The 14,729-nt window shown below is 52.4% G+C and overlaps 1 protein-coding gene across 1 annotated transcript in view; it reads left to right on the top strand.

Annotated features, from left to right (window-relative positions):
• CFAP46 (cilia and flagella associated protein 46) overlaps positions 1–14,729 on the top strand; it is a gene marked incomplete at both ends in the record, with an annotated part of 88,954 nt that overhangs the window by 58,098 nt on the left and 16,127 nt on the right. Inside the window, 10 exons of the mRNA XM_079699827.1 lie at positions 273–419; positions 1,526–1,726; positions 1,831–1,937; positions 3,037–3,213; positions 4,098–4,233; positions 7,766–7,954; positions 8,728–8,916; positions 10,574–10,708; positions 10,790–10,969; positions 11,401–11,571. Coding sequence (XP_079555953.1) covers positions 273–419; positions 1,526–1,726; positions 1,831–1,937; positions 3,037–3,213; positions 4,098–4,233; positions 7,766–7,954; positions 8,728–8,916; positions 10,574–10,708; positions 10,790–10,969; positions 11,401–11,571 — 1,632 coding nt within the window. The remainder of the gene's footprint in view (positions 1–272; positions 420–1,525; positions 1,727–1,830; positions 1,938–3,036; positions 3,214–4,097; positions 4,234–7,765; positions 7,955–8,727; positions 8,917–10,573; positions 10,709–10,789; positions 10,970–11,400; positions 11,572–14,729) is intronic.

Here is a 14,729-nt window from a genome sequence, read left to right as displayed (position 1 = left end):
GAGTGCCACACCTGGGACTCCCTTCGTGGTGGGGGATGGCCGGGACCCAGAGTGCGCAGACCCCTCCTGCAAGCCAGGCCAGGCGAGCCACCTGCACCCGGGACTGCTTGGTGGGCCTGGTGGGTGAGGAGAGACACACTTCCCGGGGGACAGCCTGGCCTCGGGCACCAGAGTGGGGGCTGGGCTTGGCGAGTGCGGGGCCGGTGGGGAACCTCGCTCGACAGCACGGGCCCTGCACCCACGCAGCACCCGCAGGCCTGCATGTCTTACAGACTTTGAAGATAAACGGAGAGACCGGCAGGGGCCTGGATGGAATGTCCTTCCCGCAGTTGTGGACCCTCAAGGCTGAAGTCCTGCTGGAGATGGACCTGTACCAGCCTGCGCGGCTGCTCCTGTCAGAGGCGTACCTGGCCTTCCAGGTGAGGCCACACCTGCCCGGCCCACTGCACCTGTGGGGCCTCTTCCCCCGAGAAGCAGCCCCCCAACTCCGCGCCCCCGCTGAGACACTTCTCTCTGGGAGGCAGGGACCTGTCTGTGTTGAAGCCTGTTCTAGAGCACCCGTCCAACTCCCACGTGCAGATCCAGCTCTGCCGGAGGTCTGTCCTTCACGTCCTTAGTCTGTCTGCTCCTCTGGTTTCTCGAGCTCCTTCAACAGAGTGTGTTAGAGCCTCTTTTTCCTCCTGGGCTGCGGGGCCCCTTCTGTTTCTGAGCCGGCCTCTCGATGTGCATGTGGCCGGGTGCCCCTGGAGAGGCCTAGGGCTTCGGTTTTGTTCTAAGAGGCAGATAGATGGTGCAGGTTCAGAATTGTTCCCTGGGAGGGTGGGGCAAAGCTACAGAACCAGACAGGCTGGCACTTTCTTTGTAGAAGAACTCCAGAGAGAGAAGCATCCCTAATAAAGGTATAAAAAATTTACAGCCTTGGGAGGTTCAGCTCTATGTCTTAGGCAGGGGGACAGGTGTGTGCAGACCAGACTCAGGAGGGAGCGTGGCCTGGGAAGGGACTGCGGCTGCTGAAGGGAAGCGGCCAGGGTGGGCCCTGGGGGGATGCAGAGGAGCACAGCACGGAGGGGCTCCCGGGGCCAGGACTGGGGACCAGAGGGTGGACAGGTGGCCGAAGGAGGTGGCGGGCTGTGAGCCGACACCCACATGCCACAGGCGCCGCAGTCCCGTCTCCTGTGGCCGTGCATCCGTGACCCTCCCTGTCAGCCTCCCCCAGACCCACGAAAGAGTCATCCACATGCTGCCCTCACCTCCACCTGGCCGCCACCCAACCCTCCTGCTGCCAGGGGCAGGCTTTCCAGGGCTGTCAGTGCTTTCCAGAGTCAGGGGAGTAGGTTTTAACACATACACAGGCATCAAGCCCAGCCCCTGTGCCCTCACACTGCAGGCATGTCGCCAGACAAGAGCTCAGACAGTGTGTGCAGAGGCCTGGTGCCACGGCTGCCGTCTCTCTGTCTCTGTCTCTGTCTCGCTCACTCTCCCCCCACCACTCCCCGTCCTGTCTCAACACGCACCTCATTTTTAGGAGCTCGACGATCCTTGTGCAGAATCGAAATGCCTGCACCTGTTGGCACGGTTGGCAAACAAGGAAAAGAAGTACGGGCAAGCCAGGAAGATGATCGAGAAGGCCCAGCACCTGGGGGGCGGCGAGCAGTTCTGGTACGATTCCACCCTGACCCTGGCGGACACGCTCCTGTCCACCGAGAAGGAGAGGAGAGAGGCAGTGGTGAGCGGCCGGCCGCGTGCCCGCCCGGCGGTGCAGCCTGCGGGGGGGTGGGGGGAGGGGGCGGGGCAGCGGGGGCCACCGTGACCCTGCTGGGCCTGCCTCAGGTCTGCCAGCTGTTCCAGGAGCTCATAGATACCTTCAACGTTCTTAAGAAGGAGAGACCGAACCGAATGCCCGTATTGGAATTCATGACCACAGACCTAGAAGCCAGGTAATTTTTTGTAAGAAAAAATGTGAACATGAAAATAGTGGTTTACTTTTTTCAATCTATTAATTTTTAAGCCAAATTTCAAGCCTACGAAGTTCAGAGACTCACAGGACAGGGCCCTGTGCCCACAGCCTCCGCCCGCATCCCTTCCTGGCAGCAAGCATTTCTCTCGGGATGGGGTGGGTGGCCTTGTTTGTCCCGTGGGTTCTTAGCTCCCCCGGAAGTGGCTCCACCTCCGGGAAGCCTCTAAGGCTGGGGCAGGCCGGGCCTCTCCTCTCCCCGCGTTGCCAGGCGGTCAGACGTCCTCCTGGGGTCTGTTGGTCTGTCTCCTCCTCTGCTCTCCAGTCTTCCGGGCCGCGTGTCAGGTCCACAGAGACAGCACCAGGGTCTCTGCAGCTGCCTGGGAGGCGGGAGGCCACGGGAGAGAGACCCCAAGTAAGATCGTTAGCTTTCAGATCAGCAGCTTATCTTCGAGCCATCCTCCTGGTCGTTTATCTTCGCCTAGAAAGTGGTTTCCTCGTGGTTTCAGCACAGACGTTCATGGGTGCCTTTCTCGTAACTGTGCAAAGTCTCGAGGTCTGTCTCCTGAGTTGGATTTGCAGATTCCAACTGAATCCGCCTTCTCAGAGCAGCTTCTGCTTTACTGACCAAAGAATTGTGGATTTTGCCTGATTCTGGTTTTCTGTGTTCTCTCTTGGTCTTTGCTGAGTTCTTCCTGTGCTGGGAGAGGGCTTGTTCTGTCATGGCTGCTCTGTCAACCCCTGTGGGATGGGTTCCTTGGCCCCTGTGCTGTCTCTCCCCCTAGCAGAGGCACCTCTGACGCCCCCTGCAGCAGCCTGCAGGTGTGACCTGTGAACGGATTCCATTTCCAGTGGGTTTTCTTTTCTGCCCCTGAGTGTTTTAAGAGAGGAGTGGGGTGGGGAATTGTTATTTCTAATTTTATGGCATTGTGACCAAAGAACGTGGCTTGTAGGATTTCTGGTGTCAAGAAACGCTGGGGAAGGTGTTTCTCCCTGCGCCCAGATGGAAGCTAGAGGTGGGCGGTGGCCTTGACCACGAGTCTCAGGGAAGCGCCTCCCTGCCCCGCCCCCAACCCCCGCAGGTGTGTGAGCCTCCAGATCAAAGCCGTCCAGGAGCCGGTGGACCGTGAGCCCCTCCAGAACTCGTTTCTGCCGATGGAAATGGATGATCGCTTGTTGGAAATTGAGGAAAAGTTTACCAACATTGGCCACAAGGAGAAGTGTGTGGACATCAAGCTGGAGCGCGCCAAGATGAAGAGGTGGGTGGGCCCACGCCCCCATCCCGGCCTTCCGCTGCACTCCCCTGCTTCCCCCACGCACCCAGCTTTCCTCCCGGGCCAGCCGCCGCCCGGCCGCCAGCAGGGCCTCCCCACGGCTTGGCTTGGCCGCGGGGTTCCACGATCCTCCCCCAGAGACACGTACTGGGGTCCGCAGCCTCTGGGGGGCGTCCGCCCACGTCGTCCCGGCCCAGCCCTGGCCCCGGGCGCACGCATCTTCCCACGTCCCATACGGGCGCAGACACGCGTGTGCACACGCGGCCACACGCCCGTCGCCTCGGGAGGCCCGGGCTGCCCCCGCCCCAGCGGACCGACAACCCTCCCACGTGACCCTCCCCGTCCCCGTCCCCTGCCCAGGGCCCCCCTGCGGTCAGGGCCACGCAAGCGTCCAAGACACAGCAAGCAAACCAAGGGCAGGGTATTACAAACAGCCTTTATGCGGGAAAAGCAAACTGACACCTGTGAAACCTAACCTAACACAGTATTATCATAGAAGCAGTATATGTAGAACTTTAAAAAATGCAAAAAAACACAGACAGGAAAATTAGCTGTTTAAACCAGCACAACTAATATTGTGGTATTAGTATTAGGTATACACCTGATGTATCAAGCACCAGTTTAATTATTTATAAACATAGTGTCATACTGTGCTTACTGCATTACTCCAGATCTCCTTTTTTTTTTTTTTTTTTTCTGAGATATATTGAGAATATCTTTCCAGGTAAAACATCTAATTATAAAATTTAAAGTACTAATAAAATATACATCATAATTACAAGAAAATTACATGCTACACATTTTGTTAGTACTGATGACGTAATGCTTTGACATTTTTGTTCTAAATTCCACTCTTCTGTCCAATAAAGGTTATCTGCCCAAAATGAGAAAGATGAAGAACGGAAAACTGCATGTTACTTGGAAGCATACGACCTGGTCCAGAGAGCTGCTGCGGAAGAGGAAGAGCTGTTCCACCGTATTCAGGGCTCACTGTCCCTTCAGGGTGTAAGTGTGTTCTGTGATTTTTACCTCAATTTAAAAAAACCTAGAGAGCTATGGAGGAAATGCCCGAATGTTTGGAAAGTAAGTAGCATACATCAGAATAACTATGGGCCAGAGAAGAAATCAAAAGGGAAATTAGTTTGAACTGTAGTGCTGCAGGGGGCGCATATCAAAATGTTTAAGATATCTCTAATGCAATACTTCGGGGAAATTTTGTGGCACTACACACCTGTATGAGAAGAGAAAAAGATCCCAAATCAATGATCTCACCACCCTCTGCAATGTGAAAGGAGAAAAAGAGCAAATCAAACTCAAAACAAGTAGAAGAAAGGAAATTGAAGATCAGAGTACAAATCAATGAAATAGAAAACACAAAAATTAAAAAGAAAATCAATAAAGCCAAAAGCTGTTTCTTTAAGAAGATCTGTAAAGTGATAAACCTGTAGCCAGACTGATCAAAAAAAAGAGAGAGAGAGAGAGAGGACATAAATAAACACTATCAGAAATAAGAGCTGTGACATCACCATAGACTCTACACATATTAAAAAGATAATAAGGGAATATCATGAACAGCTCTATGCCAATATATTTGACAACTTAGATGAAATGGATGGAAAAATTTCTTGGAAGACACAAACTACCAAAGCTCACTCAAAAAGAAACAGATAACTGAATAGCCCTCTATCTATTAAATAAATTGAATTTGTAGTTAAAAGATTTTCCACCAAGAAAATGTCAGACTCATATGGCTGTACTGGTGAATCCCACCAAACATTTAAGGAAAATTAATACCAATTCTGCACAAACTCTTTGAGAAAATTGAAGAGGAGGGAATACATCCCAACTCTTCTATGAGCCTGATACCAAAACAAGGTAAAGATATTAAAAAAACCAAACAAACCTACAGGCCATTATTCTTCATGAATATAGATGGAAAAAATTTAAACAGAATTTAGAAAATTAAGTCCAACAATGTATAAAAAGGATTATATACCAAGTTGAGGTTATCCCAGGACTTGTTTAACATTCAAAATCAATCAATTTGGTTCACCATATATTTTTGTTAGAATTTTCTTTTTGTTTTTAATTAATTTATTTATTTTTGCTGTGTTGGGTCTTCGTTTCTGTGCGAGGGCTTTCTCTAGTTGCAGCGAGTGGGGGCCACTCTTCATCGCAGTGCGCAGGCCTCTCACTGTCGCGGCCTCTCTTGTTGCGGAGCACAGGCTCCAGATGCGCAGGCTCAGTAATTGTGGCTCACGGGCCTAGTTGCTCAGCGGCATGTGGGATCTTCCCAGACCAGGGCCTGAACCCGTGTCCCCTGCATTGGCAGGCAGACTGTCAACCACTGCGCCACCAGGGAAGCCCTCACCATATATTTTTTAAAATTAAAAATAAATTATCATCTTAATAGATGCAGGAAAAGCATTTAGCAAGATCCAACATCCAAGATCCAATAGAAGGGATCTTCCTCAATCTGATAAAGGGCATCTATGAAAAGAACTAGAGCTCACATGTTGAAAGATTGAATGCTTTCCCCTTAGGTGAGAAATAAGACAGCAGTGCGTCCTCCACCACTTTGATGCAGAATTTTATTAGAGTTGTAGCCAATTCAACAAAGCAAGAAAAAGAAATTAAACGCATCCAGAGTGGAAAGGAAGAAGTAAAACTGTCTTTGTTCACAGCTAACATGGTCATCTGTATAGAAATGTGTAATCTACAAAAGAATAAAGCTATTAGTGCTAAGGAATGAGCTTAGTAAGGTTGCAGGATACAAGAACAATATACAAATATTAATTGTATATTTCCATATACTAGGAATGATCAATTAGATATTAAAATTTTTAAAACAACACCATTTATGACAGCATAAATATGAAATTTGACAAAAAAGTGAAAACTCTTACCCCGAGAACTACAAAACATTGCTGAGAAAAATTAAACAATACCTAGATAAATGGAAAGATATATCAAGTGCATGGCTTAGAAAACTTGACGTTATTGAGATGTCAGTTCCCCCCTAAATTATCTGCAGTCCTGATCAGGATGCTGCAGGGTTTGTTTTGTTTTGTTTTGTTTTAGAAATTGACAAAGTGATTTTTAAATTTATATGGAATTTCAAAAGACCTAACATAGCCAACACAACTTTGAAAATGAAGAACAAAGTCGGAGGACTAACACTACCTGATTTTAAGACTTATTATAAAGCTACAGGAATTGAGACAGTGTGGTTTTAGTGTTAAAAATACACAAACATCAGTGGAACGTAATAGAGAATCCAGAAATAGATACATGCACATAGACAGAAAACTGACTTTCAGCAAACGTGCAGAGAGTTCAGTGAACAAAGTCCCATCGTTAGAACAGTGGTGCTGGAGCAACTGGACGTCCGCATCCAAAAAATAAACTTCAATTCTTACCTCACACCATATGTAAAAATTAACTCAAAATGGATCATAGGCCTAAATGTAAGAGCTAAAACTATCAAACTTCTAGAAGAAAACAGGAAAACACCTTTGCGGCCTTAGGTTTAGCAAAGATTTCTTATGTATGACACCAAAAGCATGATCCATCAAACAATAAATTTATAAATTGGACTCTGCTCTTCAAAAGACACTATTAAGAGAATGAAAAGACAAGTCGATGACTGGGAGAAAATGTTTGCAAGTCATTTATCTGACAAAGGTCTTGTCTCCAGAGTACAGAAAGAACTTTCAAAACTTAGTAAGACATAAACAACCCAATAAAAACAGACCAAACATTTGGACAGACATTTCTCCAAAGAAAATATGTGGATGGTAGATAATCAGGTGAAAAGATGGCCAACGTTATTAGTCAGGGAAGCGCCGATCATAACCACAGTGAAAAAGCACCACACGCCTGTTAACATGGTTACAACTTGAAGGACCAACCACACTGAATATTAGCAACAACCTGAGGAACTGGAACTCTCCTGCGCTGCCTGTGGGGACACAACGTGTGCAGCCACCTTGGAAAATGGTTTGGCCGTTTCCTGAAGAGTTAAGCACAGTCCCACCGTACGCCCCAGCCATCCGCTCCTAGCTGTTTACCCACGAGACGTGAAAGCACGTGTTCACACACACACATGTGCATGAATGCTCACAGCAGTGGTATTTGTAACAGCACCAGACTGTGAGTGGGTAAACACACTGGCGCATCGACACGACAGAACACTGCTCAGCTGTACGAAGGGATTAACATACAAGCAACAACGTGGATGGACCCTGACGTAACCACGCTGAGTGAAGCATGCCAGGCAGACAGTACATGCTATACGATTCCATTTATGTAAAATCCGAGAAAGTGCAAGCTAACTTGTAGACCCAGAAAGTAGCCACATGTTTGCCTAAGAAGGAGGAGGTTGAGGAGGAGGGCGCAGGGGGGTTTGGGGGCGAGGGTGCAGCCGTCATCTTCGTGGGTATCCACACGTCAGGACGCGCACTGTCGGGGCTGACTGGGTGGAGGCTGAGCCTTGGCGGGAGCGCCCGTGCCGTGACTGCCTGCGCGCACGTCTCAGTTACAGAACGTCAGCACCCCTCTGATGAGGAGGCTGGCGCACCTCAAGCTCAGCCTCGTGGAGGTGTGTCTGGACACGCTCCAGCTCACGTGGGAGGAGACCCTGGAGCGGCAGCTGGAGCAGGGCTCCGTGGACAAGCTGCTGGCCGACTACCTGCAGAGCCCCAGTGACTACACTTGTGTCGGCCTGGTAACCATCCATGGACACTCACCGGTCCCCCGGGGCCCCCACCCATGGGGGCTGTCGTGCTGCGGTGGGGCCTCCACCTCCATGTGCCTGAAGTGCAGACCAGCCAGCGGGAGTCCAGGAAGCCAGGTTTCACAGGCCTCCCCACCTGAGGTCTCTGACCAGGGTGGGTTCCCTGCCCCGGCAGCTCCCGGCAGGTCCCAGCAGCCCCCAGCAGCTCGGTGGGCCTCAGAAAGGCCCCGTCTAACTGGCTAATGAAAGTGGGGTCGTACTTGGGGGGAGGCCCCCTGTGCACAGACGGCTTCCCTTCCCAAGGCGCGAGTTTGCTCTGACGGTTATGTCGTCACAGTAAGGAGTCCATAAAGGTCAACTGCAGTCTGTTAAGAAAATAAGTTACATTTGCATAATATTTGTTTTAGGGAAACATGTCCTGGCATTTTAGACGTTGTCTTAGACTTCATGAAGTATGAATCAAATTAATTTGATGTAACTCTAAATGGATCAAATTAGTCCTAAAATGGATCAAATTAGTCCTAAAATGGATCAAATTAGTCCTGAAATGGAACTGCATACCAACTTCACGTCCTTGTCAGTCAGCCCCAAATTAAGGTTCCATCAGCAGACTGCAGACCCTCCCAACACCTGAGCCTTGGAGACCCTCGCCACAATGCATGGGGTGTTAGAGGGTGGGTCCCGGTGGGGAGGGGCTGCAGCGGGGGGCCTGTTGCGTTTCCGGGGCGGGGGCGGGGTAACTGAGGCACTCTGTGTCCCTGAAGAGGTGGTTCACCCTGAAGCGGACCCTGGCGCACACCGTGCTGGCCCAGCTGGGGAGCCTGCGGCCACTGTGCGCCGGCTGCGTGGAGCTCCGCGCCCAGCTCCTGGGCCTGGCCGGGAAGGCCCTGCACCTGTTGGCCGTGCACGCAGACCCCCTGCGCCCCGCCTTCTACTGGGAGGAGGGCCTCTTGGTACGTGCTGCTGCTTCTGGGTGATTCACAAACCTACCACCTGTGCTTAAAAAACAGAAACAAGGTATTTAGAGCTCACCTGACCTCAGTAAGAACTGAGGTAGCAAACAGGTCTCGAATGATCCCGGTCAAGAAGGGGATGTGGGCTACGGAAGCAGCCCTGCCCGGGGCCCGCAGGGAGGGACAGAGACAGGGACTCTGGGGACGGGCCCGGGGAGGGGCGGCCGCTCTTTGCACAGAACGGGTGGGAGAGGAAGGGCAGGCACACGGCTGGCCCTGGTCCGAGGGCAGGACGGACCCATCCTACGGGGGGCATCCCACCCCACCCCGAATGTGGGTGTCCCTGGTGTCTCTCCCTCACCCTGGCAGCTCTGCACCTGGGCGTCTGGCCTGCACCTGAGCACTGGGCCTGCATCCTATAGCACAGTGGGGGGCCCCCGCCCACCTCGCTCCCTCCCCTCCCCCCACTCCCCTCCCCTCCCCCCACTCCCCTCCCCCTCACTCCCCTCCCCTCCCCCTCCCCTCCCCCCTCCCCCTCACTCCCCTCCACCCACTCCCCACTCCCCTCCCCCTCCCCTCCCTCCCCTCCCCCACCCATACGGTGTGGTGAAGCCCTGACCCCAGCAGCTGCATCAGTGCACGGAAGCCCACACCCTTCTTTCCAGCACTCCCCACCCCCCACAAGGCTGCTCAGAAGGCCTGGCGCCCCTTGGAAGGAGCTCTGGTGACAGCCACTGGCCGTGGAAGCTCCAGGTCACCGTCCTAACCACCTCTGCAGATGCCACCTCCTCCAATTGGAAGGCACCTGCTTGGCGGTGCAGCCAGGCTTATCCCCGTAGACCCTGCTCTTTTAGGAGACCCCCCAGCCCCGAGCAGCCAGGTGCCGCACCCCTGTGTGATTTGGGGCTGGTGCCTCCACTTCCCTGACCCAGCTGGGTGTGCAGGCCCTGGGGTCAGCCCGTGACTGTCCGTCCTGGGTCTCCAGGCCACAGGACGTGACTCACATTTGAGTGAATTGATGGCGTTTGGCCCCTTGTCCAACCAGTATTTACTGAGCACCAGAGCAGGTGGCTCTGAGTCAGGCAGACGTGGACCAGATACACAGCTCCTTCCTGAGCGGGCGTCCCGTCTATGAAGCGGCCCTCACCACACCCCAACTTGGAGGGGCTGCTGGGGAAACGTGCCCCCAGCCCTCGCGTCGTGTCATGTCCCCTCAAACCCAGGGCTCCCCGTCAACCCGAGTCCTCCTGGGCCTGCTGCCCCCTAGGCAGTTTCCCTTGGCATCCTGAGGACCCCGTCAGGGTGGCTTGTCTTGCAGACAGGAGGGCCTTGTTTGTGCCTTTGTCCCCCGGGCCCCTGGGGCGGACTGGCAGCTGGCTCCCCGGGTCCTGGCCGGCCTGATGCCGGGGAGGTGATTTTGAAGGACTCAAGGGGAGTGAGCACAGGCCATTGACCTGAGCATGCCGAGGCCCCACCCTGGCTGCACCTGCCAAACGCCAGGCTCTTGGGCCAGGGTCCTGCTGGTCACCTAAATCAGCGAGATGCTGGCCCAGCGCCCACAGCGCCCTCACCCAGGGATCCTACAGAGACGCCTGGCCGTGGCGGGCACTGCCGTCCATGCTGACGTGCAGGCCGACTGGAGGTGTGTGTTCCATAGGGGGGCGCTGAGCTGAGCAGCCTCAAGTGTCTGGAGATCATCCAGGAGGACGAGGACCGCAAGGGGCCCTACGGCGGCCTGCTGGCCTTCAGGGCCACCCCCGAGGGGCACAGCAGGAAAGGCTGGGATCTGAAGGTACCCCTGACCCAGCCCCCAGCCCCGGCCCGGGCGTGCCCTGCCTGCGGAGCCGACCTGAGCCTGAGCCTCGCCCCGCAGAGGAGGATGGCACTAGCCCAGCGGTACCTGGCCCAGGCGTCCGAGGTGCTGCTGCAGTGCCTGCAGGTAGCCCTGGGCAGCAACCTCCTGGACATCGCCGCAGCCGCCAGCCTGGAGATGGTGGAGTGCGTCGGCACCCTGGACCCCGCGGCCACCTGCCAGTTCCTGGCGCTGTCTCAGGTGCGCTCTGCTCTGGGCGCCTTCCGCAAGGTCCCTCTTAGCCACTGGGGAGAAGGAGGGTCCCCGAGACCCCGGTGCTCCCTCCGTTGGTGGCCCTGCCAGCCAGGCTGCAGTTGGGCTCTGCCTTAAGCATGCCGCTCATTGGAGGAAGCACCGTGGGCACCAGGAGAAGGGGTCCGGCCCCCCGAGGTTGCCCGGAGGCTCATGGATGCACGAGCAGCGGAAGCCCTGCAAGCTCGTGTTCCTGAGACGTAGGGCAAGAGCGCCGAGCCCTCCTCCCTGCATCCTGAGCTGCAGGCCTGCGGGCACAGCGGTGAAGGTCCGGCCTGGCCTTGCCCCGCGGTTGTGCCGGCCGCCAGGAGGAGCACCTGGGGGCCCACCCGCCCTGGACGGCGCCCGGGCCCCTCGGCAGCCTCCGTGGTCTGTTTCAGAGCTGCTCGGCCTCGGAGGGGATGCGAGATGTCCTGCTCACAGCCACGGCCAACACCAGCAGCTCACAGCTGGCCGCGCTGCTGCAGCTCCAGCACAGGCTGAGGTGCCATGAGAGGACGTCCACCAACCTGTTTGCCAGCGTGGAGCAGAGACTGGCCGCCATATCCAAGGTGACCAAGCTAGGGACGCCCTTGACCCTGCCCCTGGCCCCGCGGCTCTGCAGACACACTCGGACCGAGTCCAAATCCTGGCTTGCTGTGTGGTTCTGGGAGGGTCACTCAACCTCTCTCAGCTGCAGCTTCCTCATGGGCCCGGTGGGGGGACAGCAGCCCACCTCCTCGGTGACAGCGAGAGTCAGCGAGCTCACGAGTATAAATGCCCAGCGGCTGCAGCAGGCCGCAGAGGGGACGGTACCCCCGGGCTCTGCTTTCAGCCCTCGCTGTGTTTGAAGAAAAGTTTTATACTCAGTCAAGTCTTAGAGTTTAATTTTGAAAGAAATTTGCAGAGCATGGTAGCTAATAGCACCTCTGCTTTTATTTGGACTAGCAAATATGAATTGGAGATTTAAAGAAATTAAACTTGATGAAACTCAACAGAGAAAACAGGCCCGGATGCTCCGGTCAAGCCCACCCTCCTCCTTTGTGGGGCTTCCACGGTTACTTGCATGGGCCGACCTCATATCCCTTGATCTAGGCTGCTTTCCTCCTTTTGACCTCTGAGGACGGGATGACTCTCTGTGGTGGGGCCGTCCCGTGCGCCATGGGTGTTTAGCGGCGGCCTGGCCTCCAGCACCTCCCCAGGTGTGACAACCAAAAAAGTCACCAGGCCGAGAGCCAGTGCTGTGACCCAGGGACGGGAATTCTCCCCGCTGTGGGGTAGAGGCAAGACGGGGTGCAGGCTGCTCTGGGCCAGGCCAGCCTGGAGGAGGTGAGAAGCAGTACGTGAACCGTGAAAACACTAACAGGTGAGAACCAGTGAGCGTTCTGCTAAGATGCCTTACTGGAGGGAAATGGCCCAGGAGCCAGTCAGCATGGACCACCGTCCTGAATCCGTGAGCACAAGTGATGCAGCTTCAAAGGCCCAAAAGAGAACTGCCAGAGACAGAGCAGCCGCAGACAGACCCCCGGCTCTGCGGGGGGGGGCTGCAGCCGCCCTCTTGGCTGCTGGCACAATGAGCAGATGAAGAGGCAGTGGCCTGCAGAAGCGTGTGGGGCGTCTGTGAGTGCAGGAGGTCTGGACAGACCCGGCCTGGAACGCTGCACCAGCATGACCAGCCCTGGGCCACAAGAGGCCTCAACAAGTTCCAAAGCACTGAAGTCATTCAGTTTGTTTTCTAACCACAAGGAAATTAAAACAGAAATCAGTAACTAAGAGATACCTGTAAAACACACAACTGCCTTGAAATTAACCAGTATGTCTATCATCATCCATTTGTCAAAGAGGAAATCACGATGGAATTTAGAAAATATTTTAAATTGACTTAGAGAATAAAAATACTGTATATCAAAACCTAGGAGACTTGTCTAAAACAGGGCGTGGAGGAAAAATACAGCCTTGAATACAAAAGAGAGTCTTAAAAACAGTGATTTAAGCTGTGATTTCAAGAAGCTAGAGTAAAAACACCTAAGAAAAATGGAAAACAAATAAGAACGAGAACAGCAGAAGCCATGAAATTAAAATACACTTACGGCAGAGGAAATCAGTCATGACAAGTGCTGGTTCCAAAGAGAAGACTAATAAAATTGATAAACACTTAGGAAGGCCCGATAAAGAAAAAAGAGAAAGAAAACAAAAATTTCAGTATCGGTAATAAAAAGACATCATGAGATCCTTCAGACATCAAGAAGCTAATAAGAGACTATTTTTTTATAAACTTACTCTAATAAATTTGACAATTTCGATGAAATGGACAAATTCCTCCAAATATATTACCTACCAAAGCGGACAGAATGGAAAATCTGAATAATATCGCTTCAAGAAATGGAAGCTTTTATTAAAAACATTCCCACAAAGAAAATCCCAGACCCAACTGGCTTCGCCAATAAATTCTTCCAGACATCGAAGGAAGAAATAATCCTTCAAAACACTTCCAGAGGATAGGAATAAAAGGAATACTTCCTAACTGTCTTTAAAGAGGCCCAGTGAGCCTCGTTACTAGAAACCTAGCAAGGACGTTACATGGAAGGAAAATCTCTCTCATCAACGTGGACACAAAGTATTAGCAAGTAAAATCCAGCGATTATAAAAGGGATAATACATGAGGATCAAATGGCTGTGTTCCATGTGGTTTAATACTTTTAAATCATTCAATATAATTCACCGTATTAACAGGAGGAAAAGGAGAAAATCGTAAGATCATCTTGATAGATGCAAAAAAAATTTGTCAAAATTCAGCACCAGTCTGTGATTTCAAAAAATCAAGATAGAAGATAATTTTCTTAATTTGATAAAGAATGTCTTTAAAACTCCATATCAAGCATCATACTATAAGGCTTCCCTGGTGGCGCAGTGGTTGAGAGTCCGCCTGCCGATGCAGGGGACATGGGTTCGTGCCCCGGTCCGGGAGGATCCCACATGCCGCGGAGCGGCTGGGCCCGTGAGCCATGGCCGCTGATCCTGTGCGTCCGGAGCCTGTGCTTCGCAACGGGAGAGGCCACAGGAGTGAGAGGCCCGCGTACCGCAAAAAAAATAAATAAATAAAAATAAATCATACTATATACTAAAATTTTCTCCTTGAGTCAAAATGACACAAGAAAGCTATCACTGCTTCTATTCAATGGAACAATTAGACTCGAAAAACGACTAAAGGGCAGAAGCACTGAAAAGGAAGAAGTAAACCTGATTATTCCCAATCAGCATGATTGTGGGCCTTGAAAACCATAGTCTCTCGATAACAGATTTAACACGCAGATTTGGCAGGTCACTGCTGAAGGCTGTAAACATGAGTCGTATCTCTACATGCCAGCTACAAACAAGCAATGACAATGTCTGAATAATACCGTTTTCAGTAACATCAAAAACAATCAAATACCTAAGGAAAATCTAACAAAAGATACACATGACTTCTACCCTGAAAACTGCAAACCTTCCAAAGGAAAATTCAAGAAGAACTAAGTAAGCACAGAGGCAGCTGTATTTGTGGGGGAAGGCTCCATAGTAAGATGTTTGTAAGGAAATGCCAGCTTACTATACAAGATACCAAGACCTATTTAAAACGACAGAAGGTAAGACAGCGTGGCATTGGCACACAAATGGAGAAAATGACCGATGGGACAAGAAAACGCCCAGAAACAGACCCACCACCCACACCTGACAGATGTCAAGCGCG

Source organism: Hyperoodon ampullatus (genome assembly GCF_949752795.1).
Source record: "Hyperoodon ampullatus genome assembly, chromosome: 1".
NCBI lineage: Eukaryota > Metazoa > Chordata > Mammalia > Artiodactyla > Ziphiidae > Hyperoodon > Hyperoodon ampullatus.
The sequence above is the reverse complement of the archived record's forward strand: the minus strand, read 5'-3'. Positions and strand labels throughout refer to the sequence as shown.